Source organism: Electrona antarctica, assembly GCF_951216825.1.
Source record: "Electrona antarctica genome assembly, chromosome: 22".
In the NCBI taxonomy this organism is placed as follows: domain Eukaryota; kingdom Metazoa; phylum Chordata; class Actinopteri; order Myctophiformes; family Myctophidae; genus Electrona; species Electrona antarctica.
In genome coordinates, this window is record NC_136805.1 from 15,095,093 (window position 1) to 15,118,327 (window position 23,235).

At 42.2% G+C, this 23,235-nt stretch overlaps 1 protein-coding gene and 1 long non-coding RNA gene across 4 annotated transcripts in view; both read right to left on the bottom strand.

Moving 5' to 3' along the window:
* Window positions 1-2,906: 2,906 nt before the first annotated feature.
* On the bottom strand, window positions 2,907-6,592 carry LOC306915649. Its single transcript, XR_013788860.1, has 3 exons — window positions 6,411-6,592; window positions 3,773-3,882; window positions 2,907-3,343 (listed from the first exon to the last, which is right to left on the bottom strand). It is a non-coding gene; the product is annotated as an uncharacterized lncRNA (long non-coding RNA).
* A 6,593-nt stretch (window positions 6,593-13,185) lies between these two features.
* Window positions 13,186-23,235, bottom strand: part of LOC306915669 (protein tweety homolog 2-like) — a 115,760-nt gene continuing 105,710 nt past the window's right edge. For all 3 annotated transcript variants that reach the window (XM_079493167.1, XM_079493168.1, XM_079493169.1), the window contains 5 exons: window positions 23,076-23,168; window positions 22,415-22,557; window positions 20,940-21,143; window positions 19,904-19,982; window positions 13,186-16,633 (listed from right to left, as the gene is read on the bottom strand). In XM_079493167.1, coding sequence (XP_079349293.1) covers window positions 16,553-16,633; window positions 19,904-19,982; window positions 20,940-21,143; window positions 22,415-22,557; window positions 23,076-23,168 — 600 coding nt within the window. In that variant the 3' untranslated portion in view covers window positions 13,186-16,552. The remainder of the gene's footprint in view (window positions 16,634-19,903; window positions 19,983-20,939; window positions 21,144-22,414; window positions 22,558-23,075; window positions 23,169-23,235) is intronic.

Sequence of the window (23,235 nt, forward strand, 5' to 3'; positions counted from 1 at the left end):
GGATAAAGGCGCTATATAAATGCACCATTTACTCATATAGCCTTTTGAATAAAACTTGTTTTAGTCATATTTTAGTCAACTAAAATGTTTTTGTTTTAGTCAACTAAATAATCTAATTATCATAAGATATTTGACATCCAAAATACATTTTGGCAGGCCTTGGTGGTGTCGTAATGCCTGATTATGCACTTGGTTGCATGCTGAAAATAGCCGATCTACAAGCTCAGTGTGAGCTTGTAGATGTGAAAAAAGGCAATGCTGGTGAACTGTACAGGGCATGGCAGATGTCTTTGTGATGCTACAAGCTCATTGTGAGCTTGTAGATCTGCTAGTTTCAGCAGATTGCAGAATTATGCGGAATGTCCCATTTCACAATGCATACAAATCATTTGAAAATAGCAGATCTACAAGATCACAATGCATTGCAAAGTGACACATTGTGAGCTTGTAGATCTGCTAGTTTCAGCAGAATTATGCAGAATGTCCGTTTCACAATGCTCTGGGACAGTGGTGGAAAGTAACTAGATACATTTACTTAAGTAAATGTATTACTTAAGCTCACCACTCCTGAATGAAGTGTCTGGTGCTGGGACTCTGGTGCAACGCACAGGTCCTGGGCCTGGTGAGAGCAGGAGTGGACCTGGTGAGGCGTATAGGGGCCCGGACAGGAGACAACCCACAGAGCCTAGTCCTTCCATGCACCAGAAGCGTCCCTCCCAGCCCTGGCAGAGTAGTTCCGGAGTGGTTCCAACGGATTGTGTGGCCCTGGTTTTGCCCTAGTGGGACGTAAGTCGGGACTTGATCACCCCGGCTGGGTAACCCGAGTGAGGGGTATGATGTTCGAGAGGATACGTCCCAGGTGCATCCATGCAATGTTTTTTTGTTATAAGTACTGTACTTAATTACAATGTTGAGGTGTTTTTTTTTTGTTGAGTATTTCCAATTTCCTATTAGAACATAGTTCAGCTGTTGGAGAGGAGCTCATCAATGTCAAATGTTTCCATCGATAAATCTAAATAAATCTAAACGGAGGAGAGTGTAAATGTGTCAGCTGCAGTACATCTGCTCCATGCACCTCCAACACTATATTTAGAGTTATAATTCCACCCTGGTATACTCACCTAAACACCCTGTAAACAAATACTAGGAGACTTGTAGCATTTATATATTTAAGACTTGAATTAGTTACTATTTACATTTAGAGGCCAATATTGTACCATCATTACAGTATACAATATAGTAACTTCCTCCACTGGTGATGTCATCATCACTGTGTAATTCTGTACGGCTGCCTTTTCAGAACTTCTCATTTGAAGTCATTTACATATAATTATATTTAAACAGCAACTGGTATTGTCCAGATATGGACTGTAAATATCTGACGTTGTTCCTTATCTGTTGACCTACATTTAAAGAAGTCCAAACTCAGGGATGTTTATTATTCAACTGCACATCCTGTACATTAATGTAGTTACTAAAGTGAACTCTTTATCATATGAGGTACAGCAGTTTATATCAACTCCCTGGTGTCACAAACACAACATTGATGTGATCAATTCTACATGTTGAAATGTAACAGTAATTTACAGTAATTAGAGTTCATGTACTGTTTTATCCATAACATTCACTGTTTTAAAGGACCACTTCACCACTTTTCAACCTATCTTCATATAATTGGTCCTCAATCATGATAAAATGGCACGATGTCTTTCTACTCAGTCTAGGCTGTGGACAGTTCAGAAACCCGTCCACCAGTGACATCATCGATGGGGAATCCAAGCTAATATATACTGCAGGCTTTCTAGTCCTGAAAAGTTGCAATGCGAAAATGGAAGCCATCGTTCTCACGGTAATACAACTCCAAACATTTTTGTAAAGAAATCTTGTTAAAAATAAATCCGCCTAACGATGATTTCACTGGTGGACGGGTTTCTGAACTGCCCACATCCCTCCTATGAGACACAGACTGGGTTCTGAACTGCCCACAGCCCTCCTATGAGACACAGACTGGTTTCTGAACTGCCCACAGCCTTCCTATGAGACAGACTGGTTTCTGAACTGCCCACAGCCCTCCTATGAGACACAGACTGGTTTCTGAACTGCCCACAGCCCTCCTATGAGACACAGACTGAGTAGGAAAAAATGGTGCAATTTTATCATGATCATTAGTGAGGACCAATTATATGAAGATAGGTTGAAAAGTGGTGAAGTGGTCCTTTAAGCTCTGTCCACACGTACAAGGGCATTTACAAATAAACATAGCTGTGTGTGTGTGTGTGTGTGTGTGTGTGTAGGGGGGGGGGGGGGTTCATCCACGCAAACCAGTTTTGACGAAAAATCGACTACCTTTTTCCACTGACAAACTAAATGGAAACTAAATAAAAACTATATGATGACTAAAACTAAGACTAAATATACTGATTGAAATAAAATGTTAGGAAGGGACTAGTGGACAAGAGATCCAGTATAAGTCATTTTACAATTAGTTGCATGCTGAAAATAGACGATCTACAAGCTCAGAGGTTGTGGGCTTGTAGATCGGCTATTTTCAGCAAGTTATGCCGTCATTACGACGGCATCAAGGCCTGCCAAAATACATTTTGTTCGACTAAATCAACTGTAGATCTAGTCGACTAAAATCTTATATTTAGTCGACTAAAACTAGACTAACACATTACTAAATGTGCGACTAAAATGTGACTAAAACTACATGAAAACTATTCAAGAGACTATGACTAAAACTAAAATCAAAATTTGCTGTCAAAAACAACACTGACGGAAACACATTTCTGGCCATCTTTGAGAATCTTTGAGAATTATTAGTGAGGACCTATTATATGAAGATAGGTTGAAAAGTGGTGAAGTGGTCCTTTAACTGTAACAAACTGATTTGGACCAAACCCAGTTTCATCACAAACACTTTATTGATCTATCTGTCTGTGGTGTTAAAATGGAACAGATGGCTGTTATTCATTGATTACATGTTACATTACATAGTCTCCCCTTTATCTGAATAATGGAAATATGAATTATCCTCTTGAACCCCAGCATGACTATTATGGGGGGAACATTTCCCAAAATAGCAGATCTACAAGCTCATTGTCTATTTGAAACCCCCCACCCTCACCCCCCCCACAGGCGGGTGGTAGCTCCAGGCACCACAAAGGGTTAATCAGGTGCTGCACATACACAACTATTACTAGTTAATGCATAACTCTAGAAAACTATTTCACAAATCCAATAGCGTGTTAACCCACATGGCTCGTCGTACCATCCTCCATTATACAACCAGGCACAGTCTTGTCCTTTTCCACTGTCATTAGGCTCACCAGGCGCCCAGTACCTGTAGAAGTAGAAACATTAATACATTACAATACCTTCACAACAAGGATTTCATCTGAATGTTTAGTTTTTTTTAATCATGACTTCAAATTATATCACATTATATATTTACGTACAAATTAACTGGACAATGAAATAGACAACGGATACAGAGTAACTGTTGTATTATAGCCTTTGATTCCATTTAGAAATAAATATGAAGATTAAATAATGTGAAATGTAGTTTGCTGAAAATAAATGTAGTTAAAATGTTTTCTTTAACCCATTCTGGGCGGGAACCCCTCTTGGGGTTCTGTACTACAGTATGTACAGTATTAAAAAAATGTGATGCTGCTATATAATTATTTTAAGTTTCTCAGAAAACTTAGGTCAGTATTTAGAAGGCGTTTTTAGAATCGGCCTCAGTAGAATAATGAAGGTAAAGTCTTACGTTGTGGTCAGTGGTGTTCCATCCACCCACTTCCACACTCCTTCTGTCTCTCTGTCGGTCAATCCAAACCACACCCCCGTGCCTCTGCCAACGAGTCTGTCAACAAAGTCCTGGACAGACAAGCAGCTGGTTACTGAAGTACAATCTGTACAATACTAGATGTGTGTCTCAACTAGATGGAGTAGGTTACAGCACACACACACACACACACACACACACACACACACACACACACACACACACACACACACACACACACACACACACACACACACACACACACACACACACACACACACACACACACACACACACACACACACACACACACACACACACACACACACACACACACACATTTTAATCATTTATTTATGTCCACATAAGAGATACAATACAAGGACACAAATATTTACAAGGTGCTGTACAGAGTGCAATCAGCAAATCCCGATAGTGGAAGAGATTGCACAGAATTTCGCGAGCCGTTTGGCTGCTTTTTTTGGCATCCCAAGTTGTTGGAAGCCTCTTACAACCAGACTGTGTACGTGTCCTAGGCTGCCGAAAATAAACACAAGTAGATTGCATCTATAGCCTAGTTCAATGATGGTCTGGAGGAGCGGCTGGTACTTAATGACTTTGGTCATAAAGGCTTCCTCTAAGCTAGAATCAAAGGTGCAGGCCATTTCAAGAATGAAAACTGATCTGTTCTCATTGACCACAACAACATCTGGTGTGTTAGCAGATAGATGTGCAAAAAAATCTGTATTTTCAGTACAGAGTTGAAACATGGAAGTTTTGACACAGGAATGTTTGTACATTCTCACAAAATGTTTAGATATGTCCTTTGTTATGAGATCAACTATTCTGTCGTGGCGTGCTATGTAAAGCCCTTTATAGGCATAACAGCCATTCAGAATGTGTGACATGGTTTCTGTAACAAGCCCTGTGGTGTGATGCAAGCAATGAGGTGCATGGGTGGAGGGAAACCAGAGGGAAAGGTTGAGTCAGGTGGGAGGATCTGTAGTCTGGCTTTTATTGTAAATGTGATAATGTCCTCATTGAGAGCTGTGTTCCAAATGAATGGGAAACAGAATGGTCAGCATGGGGAAGGCAAGCCAGTTTCCCCTGGAGTTTGAGTCCAGTCCAGTGTTGTTGTTGCCGATGTTGGAACATATCCAACAGGGTCCACCGGGCACCCTTAGGTGTCAACAGGTGGGTGTGTCCGCTGTAGGTCACTGTTGCTCTAACAGAGGTGAGAGGGTCAGTTATTATGTCCTCAGAGACCTCCACAGCCTCAGAGTCAGGCTGCGCCCACTCCAGGGACATACCGGCTTGGACGCAGAGGTCGTTCAAATCCGGCCAATCCGATGAGACTCCGAAGCCTGGGGAGCGAGTGTCCAGTTTCCCACTAGGTTTCCTTTTGAACCCAAGGAAGTGGGGCGGTGGCTCCCTGGCTAAAGGGACCTTGCGTCTCCTCAAATCGAGGAACAGGGAAGATCTAGCTAGCTCCCTAACATCTCTATCATCATTATTCAGCATGCTCAATAGATGTGATATGCGCATGCTGATATAAATCCATGACACATTCGGTACACCCAGCCCGCCCCCCCCACTGAGGATGGTGAATAATATCACGGCTGCTGTGTGTGTGTTCAGGGCAAACCACTTGCGTACTAAGCTCACTGTTTTATTGTTAATTTCGCTTAGCACCTTCTGCTGGAGGTGAACATTGGAGAAGAAGTGTTGGACTTTAGACGGTGCTATTGGTCTAATGGCCTCTAGCTTCATGGTTAAAGGTAGAGAGCATCTGTCAATAAGGTCCAACCTAGATGTGAACTCGGACAAGATGATGTTAACTTGTTCCTTCCATTCACCTGCAATGTTAAACCTATGCCCTAGATAGGAGTAGTATGTCTCATGAAGGGAGAACACACGTATGGGTTTGGTGGCTATTCTGAAGTCAGGGCATGTGTTAGAGTGGTACCACCTATTTCCTCCGCTCCTTCTCTCATACAGTACAGCACATTTCATGTCTTTAACTTCCAGGCCTGACCATTCCAGAAATGAATCTGTCCTGGCGAGCATGTTTTTGATTACTTTCTCTTCCCTGGAAGCCAACTGGACATCATCTAGGTAGCCCTGTACTGGGTTAGGTGGAATCACACTGTGGGAGGGGGCACACAGACATAACCACTTTAACCACTGGTTGAGGGCAATTATAAAATGAACTGCGCTCCAAGGGCAGCCAGTCTTAATCCCTATCTTTAGAGGTATAGGTGGAGTTCGCTGTTTTCCACAGATAACCTGGATGGAAGACTCACAGTAAATATCTTTCACTACGTCGATGTACACTTGAGGTAATTTTATTTCCTCAAGTGACCTGATCATGACATCATGTGAAAGGGTCCCAAATGCGTCTCTAAAATCAAGAAAGACTGAGTACAGTCTTAAGGCAAAACACATGCTCGTTCATACCCTGCCTGTTAATACACACACACACACACACACACACACACACACACACACACACACACACACACACACACACACACACACACACACACACACACACACACACACACACACACACACACACACACACACACACACACACACACACACACACACACACACTTACCTGTTCTTCTCTACTGTTGATGACCATCAGATCGGCTCCTTGGTTCTGACAGTATTCTCTACTTTGCTGCCATGTTTTCTTTTCAGTTTCTTCGAAGTAGTAACAGCTGTCTCCAAACTTCGTCCATCCAACGGGACACAGGTCTAAAAACATCAAACAGGACATTTACTGATGGATTTTCAATGTACTGATAATCAATTCTAACACATACAGTTGTAATAATAATAGTAGTCAGAGATGGAGTGGAGGGTAAAACTATTCAACGCGTTCTTCGAACGATTGTTCACGAACGCGTTCCTATTTCGGCTGAACGTGAACTGAACGTACTGTATTTCTGCCTGATGAACGTCATTGTGAACGCGTTCATTTCTGGCGTGTGTGAACGTCACTTTCTCACGTTCAACTTCGTTCAAAAGTGAGTGAGCCTTCCAGGCGAAACCCCCGCTAAAACACACCCTAACCACTCCTTAATATCTAGCGGAAAACCCACCAATAAGCCCTTATCCAACACAAATTAACTAATCTTTCTCAATTTCACTGGAGCGCGCAGCACACATATGCACGCAGACAGCAGACACATACAGTCCTACATGTCCCGACCCAAACACTGAGGAGGTAAAGTAAACGTGTTTATAATGTGCCACGGAAAATAGATTCCAATTGCTTGTTATTTTTGCGTCGATGAGGTATGTCGTACGTGTCCAACTGTCCATACATAATCGCCTCGTTCGGCCAACAAAATATATCTCCCTCCCTCCACAGAAGCGCAGTGATGCCTGGTTTATTCTTCGTCGTACACGTGTTCCATGCTGAAAATAGTTGATCTACAACTATTTTGTAGGCTGTGGCTGTGAGGCTGTGAGCTTGCAGGCTGTAAGAACTGAGACCCTTCACAATAAAAGCTTTCACAAGTTGGCCCATAATAAAGACAAGGAAAAGGATCAATCCTTAAATTCGGTGGCATTTCACATTGCAAAGAGCTATTTCTTTCCCAAAATGTAAAAAAGAAATCACACCCGTGTGAACTGAGTGGTGCAACCACCGGCACACGGTAACTCTGTCATTTCTCAACCGTTTCGGACGCGGGGCGGCTTCTATATGGCTATGGGCTGTGGCAATAATAAAAAAAATAAAGAAAAAAGAACAAAAAAGAACTAAAATAGTTCATTTTTTGGAACCATGAACTTTAGTTCAAAATGTTGAATTAGGAACTATGAACAGAACTAGTTCCTTTTTAAATTTCTGAACTGTGAACTGAACTAGTTCATAAATGAACTTTCCCAACACTGTTTAGCCTATCCTCAAGTATACCTTTCTGGTATTTCAGTGAAGTATTTCAATGTTTATAATACTGTATACTACTACTACTACTACTACTACTACTACTACTACTACTCTTAGAGGAGAGTATATAATAAGATTTGTTAAGATTTGTGTATCAGCAGTAGTGATGGGTTTACTCAGATTTTCTACCTCTAAATCCCTGGTAATGATTACAATATCAATAATACACAATTTAATATTTATTCAAAATCGTGTGTTTAACTTCTCTCTCCTGCTGTCTTACATTTCAAGCTTCTTTACTTCACTTTTCAGTTGGGTCATCTCCAGGGTCAGGTCAGCCTTCAGTTGGGTCATCTCCAGGGTCAGGTCAGCCTTCAGTTGGGTCATCTCCAGGGTCAATGCTGCAATGTAGTACCAAAAGTAGAAAAGACGCAGTACAGTAGTAAATGTACTTAGTTACTTTACACCAATGACAGTGGTGAGATGATGAAACATTTGAGACACATTCCACGTTGAAGTAAAATCTGAGCGAACGGCTGCGCCCCTCACTTCACACATGTGTGATTTTATTTTATCAACGCTTTACCTGCGCGACCACAATGAAACGACTGGAAACAAATGTATATCTTCAGGTCTGAATGCACCTTAATGAATGTTAGACTCATTGGAAAGTCACGTCCCTGCTTCTGGTGCCGTGTTTTTTCAATTACTTTTTTCATTTAATTTCATTTAAAAACAAATTAGAACGTAATTTGAAAATCAGTGGTGGAAAGTAACTAAGTACTTTTACTTAAGTACTGTACTTAAGTACAATTTTGAGGTATTTGTACTTTACTTGAGTATTTCCAATTTCCAGTACTTTTACTTCTACTCCACTACATCTCAGTGCCAAAATGTGTACTTTTACTTCAGTACAATTATTTGAAAACTTTAGTTACTACATTAACCACTTCAACCCTGTATACATTTTGGCCATTTGAAAATAGCTGATCTACAAGCTCACAATGCGTTGCAAGTTCGCAGCGCGACGCATTGTGAGCTTGTAGATCTGCTATTTTCAAAAGATTTTGTACAGTTTGAACTTGTGAAATGGGACATTCTGCAATATGAGTACTTTTACTTACTTTTACTTACTTTTACTTGTAACGAAGTAGTTCTAAATTTCAGCATTGGTACTTTTACTTAAGTAAAACAATTGAGTAGTTTTTCCACCACTGTTGAAAATAAATACATAATGAAGAATATTGAAATAATAATAAATAATAATTGAATATTGAGTTACTGACCTGCATGCTGTCCTTCCAGTTGGCTCTTAAACCTCTCGAACTCCCAGCGGATGTCATCGGCCTCAGCGAGACAGAACAGCAGAAGCAGCAAGGCAGTCTTCATGGTGAAGTCCAGACTGTGAGGCTAACATGCATGACAGCCTGTATTTATTGGAGGTTCAGACACTGAATATTGATCGGTTCGTTCAGGGGGGGAGTGACAGCTATATTGTATTCCTGTTTCTCATTGGATGGAGGCGTGGAGAAGCATGTTTAGATATGAGAGAGAGAGAGAGAGAGAGAGAGAGAGAGGGAGAGAGAGAGAGAGAGAGAGGGAGAGGGAGAGGGAGAGGGAGAGGGAGGGAGGGAGGGAGAGGGAGAGGGTATGTGTTCCTAAGACTGCATGGCAGTGGTTCTCAAAGTGGGGTCTGCGGACCCCCAGGGGTCCTCGAGGGTCCTCAGCAAAACGAGGAACAATTTAAACCTATTTTATATTTGGTTCATTACAAGCTGAGCTGAACATTAAAAAAAAAAAAGATGCGTAATTGTGAAGAATTTAGAATAATGGGCCCGATTCACTAAGCAACTTATGCTCATATTTTGAACGTACCGGGATTTCCAACAGTTTCTACTTCACGTGTGGGATTATTCATTGTCTCCACCAGGCCGAAGGCATGGGGAGAGAGTATGTTTTGCACTCCGTCCGTGTGTGTGTGTGTGTGTGTCCGTCCTTCCGTCCTTCCGTCCGTCTGTGAACAGCTAATCTCCGGCACCGTTAACCTGGTCGATGCCAAACTTTGCACACACACTCCCTGGATGCCAACGATGAACCTCTGCCCCACATTTTCCAGAACGGCCTGTTATAGCGCCACCATGAGGCAGCTTTTCACATTTTTTACCTAAAACTGCACCGATCTGCGTGAAACGTTCCATGCACACTCCCTAGAGGCCAAGGATAAACCTTTGACCTGCATTTTCCGCATCTGCCTTTTATAGCGCCACCAGGAGGCCGACTTTTGTAAAACACATTTTTTGATATTACTCCTCCAGATTCTGTCCAAAAATCTCACAAATCGTTACACAGTATCTCTATGGTCATGTGCTCAAGTCGGATTTGTCCGATATTTCATATTCCATCTTAATTGGCTCTAATTGGCTTTCACAGTTTGCAAGATTGCCCCGTTTTGAACAAAAGCGTCAAATCATGAACGCAGCATGCAATTTACGTGAAATCTTTCACACATTTTCTTACTAGGCTGAGGAATATATCCCACCCTTTTCACATTGGCATGTTATAGCGCCACCAACAGGTTGATTTTTGCAAAACACATTTTTGGAACAAAATGCCTCAAATCATCCAATTGCCATCAAAGGCGTATGAAGAAATGGCACCCTTTTCACATTGGCCTAGTATAGCGCCACCAGGAGGCCACAACCTGACCTGCCCTGGTGGAGACCTGTGCCCCGAGGGGCACTTTTTCTAGTTGCTCCTGATGTGCTGGTTGGTGCCTTGCATGGTTTCCGCTGCCATCAGTGCGTGAATGGGTGAATGTAATGCACAATCTCTGTAAAGCGCCTTGGATAAAGGCGCTATATAAATGCACCATTTATTAAAATTTATTTACCATTTTAGTCTACTAAATCTACAGTCGATGTAGTCGACTCAAATGTGTTTTGGCGGGCCTTGATGCCGTATACGTCGTAATGGCTGATTTTACTCTTGCTGAAAAACACGTCGCAAGCTTGCAGATCTGCTATTTTCAGCATGCAAAAGTGTAAGTGTAAAATGACTTGTGTCTTTTACTTATTGTCTCCACCAGGCCGAAGGCATGGGGAGAGAGTATGTTTTGCACTCCGTCCGTGTGTGCGCGAGTGCGTGTGTCCGTCCGTCCTTCCTTCCTTCCGTCCGTCCGTTACCAGCTAATCTCCGGCACCGTTGGCCCGATCCATGCCAAACTTTGCACACACACTCCCTGGATGCCAACAACGAACCTCTGCCCCAAATATTCCTCAATGACCTGTTATAGCGCCACCATGAGGCCGATTTAGGCAAAACACATTACTGTACATTACTTGTACACATTTTATCCATACATCACACAATTCGGTATACACTATCTCCATAGTCATGTGATCAACACGGATCTGCACCATTTCCCATCTTCTATCCTGATTGGCTAAGATTGGCTTCTAAAGCTCACATGATTGGTCCGTTTCGAACAAAATGCTACAAATCACAAACGCAGTGTGCAATTTCTGTGAAATTATGCACGCACATTTCCACTAGGCCGAGGATGACATGCCACTAATTTTTTTCCAAATCAGCCTCATGGTGGCGCTATAACAGGGCAATTCCTGTTTTTACCTATAACTGCATCGATCTGTATACAACTTATGTATGCTCACTCCCTAGAGGCCATGGAAAAACATTTTCCCTGCATCCCTCCACATCTGCCGGTTATAGCGCCACCATGAGGCCGATTTCTGGAAAACACATTGTTTATGTTAGTCGCAGAGATTTCATCCAAATCTCACGCAAATCGGTACACGTGATCTTTGTAGTCATGTGATCAAGACGAGTCTGTTGGATTTCTCAGATTCTACACTGATTGGCTAAGATTGCCTTCCAAAGTTTTCAGGAGTGGCCCGTTTTGTACAAAATGCTGTACATGTCCTGCTCATCCAGAATTCTATCCTCAGAGATGCTATGAGTGATCTGCATCTGCATTTCCTCAACAAAAGAAAACCAAAAAACATCCTCCTAAACATTTTGCCAAACATCACACACACTCCTATCCTCCTGGTGGAGACCTTTTTCTAGTTACATTTCTTTTGAGAAGCAGTGCCGTTTTTTTGCCTTTATTTTAATTGTATTTCATATTTTCAGTCACATCAGGACATTGGAATGATCGTTAGACTATAATCCCACCCATCTCTCAGACTCAGAGTTCAATGAAAGTAAACGTATGTGTGGGATGCAATTTGCACACGGATGTGAGAGGACATAATCTTAATTGAATGCAATCGTTAAAAATGTTTTTTAAATACAAATGCCACCCTCCCCTGTGCCAAGGTTGGCACCCGGCCATGCCTAAGGTTGCCTATCCCATGCAAAATGCCTCTCCACTCGTGATTGCGTAACCAGAATTAAATCCAGCACATCTTTTATCAGTTATAAAATGTATACAACCATTATATTTCAAATACTAGATATGCATAGTGTGTCCAAGGCATGGTCGTGATTAATCCATGGTCTAGACCGGGACCCAAAAGAGAAACTTGAATCCATTTAGCTATATTCACTACTTCTTTTTAAACAGTAATTGAATCAGTATCTACTACCTGACCTCCAGTAATAGAGGACAATTAAACGTTGTATCTAACTTATAGCTGGCCTTAAACGCAAACACAAAACTATTGGTAAAGGCTATAGGCCTACTGTATCTTCTAATCAGAAGTGAATCAGCAGATGTCCTGCTCCTGCATGCCTGCCCGGCCGCTTCCATTTCACCTTTGCAGACATAAATATAATAAATAAATAAGTACTACTACTACTACTACTACTCACATAATTATTCAAAAGCAATACCACAATGTAGAAATAATGTCCGGTATTCAAACTTTTACTTGAGTAAAAGTGAAAAAGTATGATTCACATTAAAACTGACGAGTGAGATGAATTGTATGCCAACATAATATATGACCCACCTGGCAGACTGGAACGCAATTTGATGGGTTACAGATGTCGGTGTTAAACCCTTCTCGTTGTCTATCGACACACACGCAGAGAGAGAGAGAGAGAGAGAGAGACACACAGAGACAGATAGAGAGAGAGAGATAGAGAGCACACTACAGTAGGCATAATAATGGGTAACCCTTCATTTTATACGGTACAGTAATTACCTGGTATCACCTGGTAATTACCTGGTAACAACAAGGTAGTTCACACAGTAATTAATAGGTAATTACCAACAAACTACTACTATAGTTGTCAGGGACATTACTTGATAATTACTGAGTAATGTATCTGGAATTTACCATGTAATTACCAGGTAATGAATGGGTAAATACTTATAATTAGCTGGAAGTTACCCAGTAGTTTGTTGCCTATTATTACCAGGTAATTACCTGGTAATTACTGTACCGTAAAATGAAGGGTTACCTAATAAGGTGTACTGTATGTACTTCCAATGACAGAATAGCAAAAATGACTACAAGCAATATCACAATTCTACTCAAAAAGTATTTTATTAAATTCACAATTATACCCCAATGCCTGGAGCCGCACACAATTATCACTCAGAATGATCACACTCTTGATGGCTGTACAGTACAACATGCACTCAAACAAACAAAACAAAAATAAGAATACAAAAAGAAAACATATTAAAAGATTCCTATACATTAAAACATTATTGGTCAATTAGGAGAATGCATCTTTTGGTGATATGTTTGTAATGGAAATGTTCTAATAAGGTAATAATGAATCAGGTTACCTTTCTAGGTGCATTATGTGTCAATGTTAGAGCAGCACATTGCACAAGGTGGTGGCCAGAGCTTGATTTGTACAGCTTTATTTGAATGGTACAATATGCAGAAAACAGTCATAAACAACTTTCAACCCGGCTCCCTGTTTTTAGGCTCGTCATTATAGGCAAACATTTCCAAAAGCGTTCAAAAGTCATCTTTACGTCATCTTTACGGACAAGCCGTTTTCTTACGAGTGGGACAGATGTGAAAAGTGTCATAACTCCATCCCAAATCCGAGTATGACGCTAAATCGCTCACTAAGGCAGCCCATTTGGGACAAAACACTGTGGACAGTTATGCGACATTATGACAGACACATGTCTACAAAGAAAATTAATAAAATTTGAGCCATCAAAATAACGAATTTACCGTGAAACCCATCGCACACGCTCGGAGCTGCAGTGGGCAGCGTGGGCTCAGGATAGAGTTATAACACTTTTTTTTGTTTACCTTTATCACCTGTTCTTGGATATAATAACAGATGAAGGTAAGAAAACGGCTAGTCGGGAATTCTCCTTTGAACCCATTATGGTCGAGCCCTCAGGTCCTCTATGCTATAGTGTATTTTCAGTTTTCTGTCATTGTGAGGAAAGCTTTTGCTGAAAATAGCAGATCGACAAGCTCACAGCACGTCGTGACCACAATACGTATGCTGGGGTTTGAGTGGTTAAGGGAATGCTTTGCCTATTTTCAAACTCATCTTCAAGTAGAGGTGTGCATTGGCACTGCCCTCGAGTCACGATTCATTTCCATTAGGATTCACCAGGTAACGATTCAATTTGATTCGTTTTTACACACTTCTATATTATATGCACAACAAGGCAAAATTTTCATCAGTCAATACAAGTTCAGATATACTGAACAGCATTTTATTTATAATTATATTATGTTATATACAGTATTATAATTATATTATATATATATATAATGATATTTAGGCTTTGATTATCGACTATTGATTTTGTCACATTGCTGCATCGATCGTGCACAGCCGAATAGCAATGCATTGCTGAATCCATTATTTGACACAACTATCTTCAAGGTTGAAAAAGTGTTTATGTCCTCCTTTAAGTGGTTTAGTGGTAAACCATCGTGGCTTCCGTAACGTGAACTTTTCTATGCTCCACTGTAAGGGAGGCAAAATTAGGATGTATAAAAAAAAGGAGTTACTTCATAAAAGTGGCACATCAGAGAGAAAAACGTAAAAAAAAAATAAGACAGCAGTCCGTTATAGTACAAGTTATTTACAGAGGTCATGGTTCCAAAGTATTCTCTGGATAATGACAGTATTAACAAACACGGAACTGCGCACTGTTCCGCGCACACGTGTGTGTGTGTGTGTGTGTGTGTGTGTGTGTGTGAGAGATCATTGAAATAAATCATAAAATATTTATGAAGAATAATACCTCTCTCAACCATTTGACGTTAGTGTCGGATTTGTGCTTCACAAACACCGAGCATAAAGCATACAATGCAAACAGTAAGGTGTACACAGGTCTGCCCTTCACTTTGCTAAGGAGGAGACTCAGGAGAAGGATGTACACACCCAAGAGGAAATCTCATTCTCCTCACGGCCAGAGCCGGACTTACCGTTGGGCTAGGGTGGGCTGAAGCCCGGGGGCCCCCGACTAGGGGGGCCCCAAAAAAAATATATGATATATCTATGATATAGTGTATTTTCAGTTTTCTGTAAAAAGCCCAAATCGCGGGACGCACGGCAACGCCGCACGCCCCAAGGGGGGCCCTCAAATTTGCTCCAGCCCGGGGGCCCACAGCAAGGTAAATCCGGCTCTGCTCATGGCATAGCAGCGGCCATTTTGTGGTGGCACCGATGGAAGAGATTTCCGAAAATATGTACAGTATATAATTGATGTTAAGCCTGGAACCAAAGGTATTTATTAAATATAGTATTATAATATAGTTAAATATTCAAATGTTTGTTTTTTATGTTTTATGGTATGATTCAGCAGGAGCCTCAGCCTGGATGGCTTTGTTCCAGGCTTAAACTCTCCAGGCTTAATCTCTATCGGGCAAAAAATGAATGGGTTTGCCATCTGTGGCAACACAAATGGGGCAGGCTTAAACTAATTTATACAAATATTTTCAGAAATCTCTCTAAAAAAATAAAAGTAATGGCTTGCTATCTGTGGCAACACAAAATAGGGCACTGCTATAGGCCTATAGCAAGGTGTGGGAGAAACTAAACGGAAGAGAGAGAGAGAGAGAGCGAGAGAGAGGGAGCATTTTAACAGACTTGAATGTTGTAGAAAAATTGGCTTTGAGGACAAGCAAAGTAGTTTATATAGGCACAAAGAAATGCTTGCATCATTTGCATGTTTGACAAGAAATGTAACTTCGGCGGACACACATCATTAAGTATCAGTAGTATTGTGAGACCCCCAAAGTGACGCTTTTCCATAAATTATATATCATCGGAATCCCTTGAGCAAGTGCAGAAAAAGAAATCGACAAGCATCGTTTTCTTTCCATAATTCTTTTTTTTTTTTTTTTTACAAATATTTGACACATCGTAGTCTGACTCGAAGCCTATATAATTCGACAACAACGTCTCTGCAGCCAAACTCTATACAATTTAAACATTTAAAAACTAAAAACTCCAATGAAAAGACTCGAGGGCAGATACCGACATGAATGAATGAACACATGATATATGAAATGGAACGGTATACTACCAAAGGTATGGTTCCATTTGTCCTGAGACAGCACAGGATGGGAGGAGTCCTGGGTAGCCGAGAGAGGGTCCGACACCTTACTGACGCATATTGGGAAGACACAGCCCATACATACCGCACTGGCGTGGACATGTTGTGCCCTCGCACACCAGAGGTTTTTGGCACGATGCGGTAAAGCGGGCGGGCGTGCGCACACACACACACACACACACACACACACACGCGCGCACACAAACACACACACACCCTCTGTAACAGTACGTTGTCTTGTGTGTGTGGTGTGGCCACGTGGCGGTGAGTTACCTCTCGGAGAGAGGGAGCGGAGGAGAGAGGAGGATGATGGGTGGTGGTGGTGGTGGTATAGGCTGGTCTATACCTGGAAGTCGTGTCCAAAGTGTCTGCTCTGTTCCTCGGTCATGGAGAGGTAGGTGGCCCTCATGCTGGGGGAGTACTGTGGTGACGACAGAGGCAGACGCAGACGAGACACAATGCATTAAAATTAATGTCACACGATGAGAAGCCAGCTTTATGGCATGTTCTGACGGATCGATTAAGCCGATATGATCGTTTTACTAAATTGATTTGTTCTATAGTGCAGTGGCTCTCAAGCTTTTTAATTTCAAGGACCCTCACAACTCTGAGAGCATGCAAATGGAACCAAATGGACCCGTAACTTGCACGCTCTCAAGTGTTACAGACCCCCTCAAGGAACCCCGAGGGTCCCAGGGCCACACTTTGAGAACCACTGTTCTAGTGGACATCTCCATCAATCAAGTCCACGATATACTTCGTCACGTGACGAATAGAGGAAATAGCCGATCCACAAGCTCACAGCGCATTGTGATGCAACGCTTTGTGAACATTTTGTAATACTTTCAAAATGTTTTACATTTCACCAAGTAGATCGGCCATTTTCGCTATTTGTGAAAATGTTTATTAGCATTTTCAGACAATTGGGACAAATGCCAAGTGGTTAATTAATGTCAGTCAAACTGGTCATGGACATCTAATAATACTATTAAATAGTACATTTAATAGTACATTATAACATGTAGACATATATTTTCAATTAAAGTAATCCATGACACATACTAGTTGGGGACAGGCAGACGGGATTGTGAGGTGAACTGGGAGGTAAGACCCTTGTTTCAGAGTGTTTCGCCCAGGCTATTTAAGACCAAAACATTGAGTATGATATTCTGTATGCCTTCATACTTGACATGGATCAAATAAACAAATACATGGATATGATTGTATATTACTGCGCTGTGTGTAACTGAGATGTAATTTGATGAGGACTTACCAAACTTCCATTCTAAGTTGCAGGTTAGTTTTACTTCTAAAGCTTGTATAATTGGGCAAACTAGACTGTAAAATGATAGTAGTCGACTACATGATGGCTATACAATATGAGATCAGTTTATTGGTGCATGTCAAGTAAAGTATGAAGCCATACAAAATGTCGTCTCACTCCATGTCCAAAACCGTTACTTTTCAGGATTCAAATTTAAAAATAGCAGATCAACAAGTTCAGAACATGCTTCGAGCTTGAAGATGTGCTATTTTTTATGCTTTGTGTGACGACGTAGTATCATCAAGTAGCTTTCTGCCTGACAGCGACAATATTACACTAGTTAATATACATGTTTTACTATAATTTGTTATACAGTAGTTGGTCTTAAATAGCCTGGGCGAAACGGCTACTGTGAGGGTCATCTGACATGATTCAGTCTGTTAGGAATCAAACATTGTGTGTGCTGTGGCAGGGAGCAATACCAGGATAACAGGAATTCTATAGCACTAGGCCTGGCGTCTAGCGCCACCCTGTGGCCGCACAAGCTATAGAATCGGATGTGGACTTTGGTGGTGGACTGCATGCATGGATAAGAGCAGTGTGTGTGTGTGTGTGTGTGTGTGTGTGTGTGTGTGTGTGTGTGTGTGTGTGTGTGTGTGTGTGTGTGTGTGCGCACAGTGGGTCCAAGGACAGCACTACCAACCTCTCAACACTAGAGGGAGACAACCCCCTTTCTAAGTCAGACAAACTGGAACGAGGGCAAAGGAAAATAACATGAATTCAAAAGTCATGCAGAACAGGAAGACATGATCAAAAGAAATGGGAGCCAGTAGGAGGAAAGATCAAAGCTGGAATAAGGACGAGATGCAACAGAGGAAAGACAAGGAAGAGATTTTGTTTTTAGTTGGGGGGTAGACTTACTCTGTCTCTATATTGCTGAGAGCATACCTCCAAAAGTTGATTTAAAAATAAAAAGAGAGGAAAGTGTAGAAATGAAAGATACAAACGCACATAGAAACAAACAAACAAACAAACAAAACAAAATATATAAAATAAACTGTTAGCTGAAACGTATGGTGCGCTGTGGTTGTAGTAAGCAAGGGGATGGGTGGATTAGATTTACAGTATATTGATGGGGATTTGGGTGGCAAATTTGGCAATGATAATAATGCCTGAATTATAGTTGATTGTGCTTTGTGTCGTGCACCAAAAATAGCAGATTTAAAAGCTCACAATGGATGGTGCTATGTGTTATCGTGTTATGAGCATGTAGTTGTAGATCTGCTAATTTCCAGGTGGAAAGTACAAATCATTGGTGGTCGCTAAGGGTATTGCTACCAACCTAACTCCTCCATCATCTGGGAGACTACCATTTGTGTTGATGTTTAAATATTAAATACATTAATTCTGGCTCCGCTGTTCTCGCTTTGGTCAAATCTGCCTCCCGTAAGTTACGAAGGACAGAATAAAAGGCACTACTAAACGAAGGCCAATGAATCATTGCACCAAAATGAAAATGGAAGAGGAATTAACAGGCGGTTTAGTGATATTTAAATAAAAACTAAAGCAAATAAAAAAATAAAAAAGAGGAAGGGAAGTTAGATCTTGTGCCTAGAGCAATGGGTGTGCCAACATGCAAGCATAGCAGTAATCAACATTACAACTGATGCTTGGAAACTGACACACCTAAATATAACAAACCCATTCTAAATTTGATTACATCATGTGTACTGCAAGGTCAGCCTTATATGCAGCTTGCAATGTTTTTGGGTAGTTTTTAACCTGAACTGGAAATCAAAAACAGCCTATCGTTTCACCCCCTTTAACTAGCCAGCAGTGTTAGCGTCGCTGATGTACACACGCAACCAGCCAAAGACTGAACCATTTCACTTCTATTTACAGGTGACCTGCTTTCTGAGTGACGGATGATGTTCACAAAACGTAACTTCATGATAAGCATTTAAGCAAAAACCGTGATGACAAAAAAACAAACCAAAATAGAACACTATCTGACAGGGGTCTTCAGCGTTTTCTGTTGTCTTTCTGGCCAATAATTACTTAGCAGAGAGACATATGTGTATTTGCAGACTTTTACCCACTTAAAACCTATAGCCTCCCACCCGGCCACTTCCCCGAAATCGCCTGCATTTGCATATTTACTGCTATTTCAAGGGGGAGTGGTTCTGCCTTTGGCTCTGTACTCCCCTCTGATTTGGAGGGGGGGGATTTGGACCGCTCTACGATAGTAGTAACCCCTCTAGTAACTCTGAGGACCACCTAGCCCTAGGGGTCCCGGAAACCCCGTTGAAGACCCCATGCTGTGGAGCATTAGTTGGTTCCTGTGCTCCTCAGACTAAAGAGCGCATTGGTTAAGGCCGAGGGAAGTGACTTCTACATGAAGGGGCGGGACTCTGGGACCCAACGCACCGAAGGAGGCGGCGAACCTCGGCCAATCAGAGGGACGTTCTCGTACCGCGGGTTCCCACCGAACAGAGCGGTCTGGTTCCTGAGAGAGAGAGAGAGAGAGAGAGAGAGAGAGAGAGATACAGAGAGAGATACAGAGAGAGAGAGAGAGAGATACAGAGAGAGAGAGAGAGAGAGAGAGAGAGAGAGAGAGAGAGAGAGAGAGAGAGAGAGAGACATAAGAATCAAACAACACACATCTCCTCTTCTTCAGTTAAAATATGACTCTTTTGGGGATGTTAGCGGCTCCGTACTAAATCGTCGCTACCTCGCGGTTACAATATTAACCCTTCGGATGACTTGCTTCCGGTTCACTGTGGGGTGAATGTGGGGGTTTTCAGAGTGACACATCCGGCTACAGCCGTGGCAGGGAGCACCATCTCACGAGGGTCAAGTCTGGCAGCCATTATTTTTGAGGGGGTGCCCAGTTAAAACGGTGGCCAGTTAAAATATGAATATTTTGGGGGGCCTGAGGGGCCTGATATTTTTTTGTTTTTGCTTTTAACTGTGTTCTGTATTAAAGGAGCATTCAGTGATTTGGGTGATTTGGAAAACCACCCAGTCCGCCCGGGTAACAAAATGTGCACATGCACGCTCTACAGTGGGGGGAAGTGCAACAGGCCAACAGCATGTGCACCAAGGCCCGCCCCCACTCGATCATGATTGGAGGAAGGCCCCACTCATCCTGATTGGATGAAGGTTTTGCCACCCGCCACCAAAACTGAAACTAGGGTTTTTTGACCCCAGGGGCTCACTGGGGACAGGGAGGAACTCCTTATATGGTCAGCACACTCTATAGTAGGGAGGATTTTCCAGAAAAAAAGAAAAAATAAGTGATATTTGAATTAAGTCAAATCACTGAATATACCTTTAACTGTTTTTAACTTATTGTACGGCGAGCTTGAGTGCCCTGAAAGGCACCTTATAAATAAAATGTATTATTATTATTATTATTATTATTATTAATCATTGTATTGTGGAGGCTCTCTCCAGTGCTCACAGGTAATCTGCCACCGGGGCGTTGTTGATGGCGGGGCCCGGGGCAGGGGGCTGCAGGCTGGCCTGGCTGCCCCCCATGCTGCTGGTGTAGGAGCAGAAGCTGTGCATGTTGGGGTGGCTGGCAGCGTTCTGGGACGCTATCCTCCTGCTGCTGGCCCGCGGGTTGAACGGGTCCTCCTCGTCGATGTCGTCGTAGTCTCGCTCCCTGAAGGAGGAGATGAGAGGGGAGAGAGTGTAAGGGTGCATTCAGACTTGGATGGTTAGAGCGGCGCGATTACATACAAAGTCAATAGAAAGACGAGAATGTTGCGAACGGGCACGACGTGTACAAACGGGACGAACCGAGGGGAATATATATATATTTAGGTCTGAACGCAGCTTAAGAGAAAGCATGGGAGAGGGAGAGGGAGAGAGAGAGAGAGAGAGAGAGAGAGAGAGAGAGAAAGAGAGAATGAGAGAATGAGAGAGAGAGAAGCTGAGACCATGAGACCTTAAAGCTCTCAAACCCAGAACTTACTGGAATGAATAAAACATTATTTTAATGTAAAACTCATTAGGCTACATGTAGCATGAAACATGAAGACTGCTTGAGGTCGAAACATTGTGGCATTTGCTTTGTTATAATAATGGCTTTTTTCTTCTTCACGCCATTCAGTGTCCTGTTCTTCTCTCATGTCTTTATTCCCCTCTGATCATTTTAACTACTTTTAACGACTTGTTTCTCCTGTGAGCACCTGGTTGTATTGTTTTGACTAGGTGATGCTGTACAGAGAGAGGTCGAGAGAGGTCCATTTCACCTGTGCAGTCACGTGAATCATTCCCACTGTAAATCAAATTAGTCAAAGACTCAGCAGTTGAAAGGCATTTTAAAATATATGTTTTAATTAAGACCTGGAACGCATCTGTGTCACCTTAACTTTTAACCACTTTAATCATTATTTCAAATTTGATCTATTGAAAAGTTTGTAGATCTGCTATTTTTGAAAAATTGTGAAAATGTGTGCAAATCTTTGAATATTTTTTCTTTCACACAGCAAACGTTTTTAACTCAAATCTTTGCTTCTGGGAGGTCCCTGGAACAAAATATTTTCAGATGGGGGTCGGTGGACAAATACATAGTTTGAGAACCACTGATACAGAAACATAGGTTTTTCAGGAAACTGTCATAATTTAGAAGACATTTGTAGAATCCGGTCTCAGGTCTCAATGAGTTAACAGACACCCACCTGCATGTGATCTGTCTCCATGCGCGGGGGATGGCACACAGCAGACAACTTTATTGTCAGCTTGCACAAAGACCCCAAGACCCCCCAGACACCCAAGACCCCCCAGACCCCAAGACCCCCCAGACACCCACCTGCATGTGATCTGTCTCCATGCGCGGGGGATGGCACACAGCATACGATACAACTTTATTGTCAGCTTGCACATGACTCAGAAAGACCCCAAGACCCCCCACGGCCCCCAGACACCCACCTGCATGCGATCTGCCTCCATGCGCGGGGGATGGCACACAGCATGACGCAGAAGGCGCAGGCCGCCAGCGTGGAGAACACACACAGGTAGAGCAGACCCTCCACGCCGTCGTAGCACACGCCCACCAGGGCGTCCAGGTATTCCTAGAGAGAGGACAGGAACACGCAGTGGTCAGTAGTCACTACACTGACCACTGTCGACCACAGTGTACATGAACCACCCCAAATTGATTTATTTTTTAGATATGTTTGTGTTTTGTGCATGTTGTCAAATAAACATTACACAACGTAATGGGCTGCGTTTTTTCCTTTTTTCTTTTTTATAAATGAAAAAAAAAATTGAAAAACAAAACATAACATAAAGAAAATCACTCACTAGAAGGACAATATCAGTCATCAGAAATGGAACGTGTATTTTCAATGAATCTAACATGGTAAAAATGAAGTTTGAAGTGAATATCAAATCAAGCAACTTAAAAACTGCCACAAAGTGAAATATCCCATCAACTATAATAACCCAGGAAGGCATACGGGCCGGCTCCAGATGACTGTGTCCTGTGTTACAGGCCAGTGTATACGGCCCAGCATGTCTGTCCTGTCCTGGCCTAGTTGTACAGTACTTCTGCTGCTGTTTGGCTGTCATGAGGATGCAGTGAACCAACCTTGTTGAGTCCTCTGCAGTCCAGCAGAGCGGTCAGCTGGTGCAGGCTGGCCTCCGACGAGTTCAGCACGTTCTGGATGCCCAGCAGGTCTCTCTGTGTAGTAGACGGACCACAGCCACATTAGAGACTTAACATTAACTGGTGTTAAGCTTAGCTGACT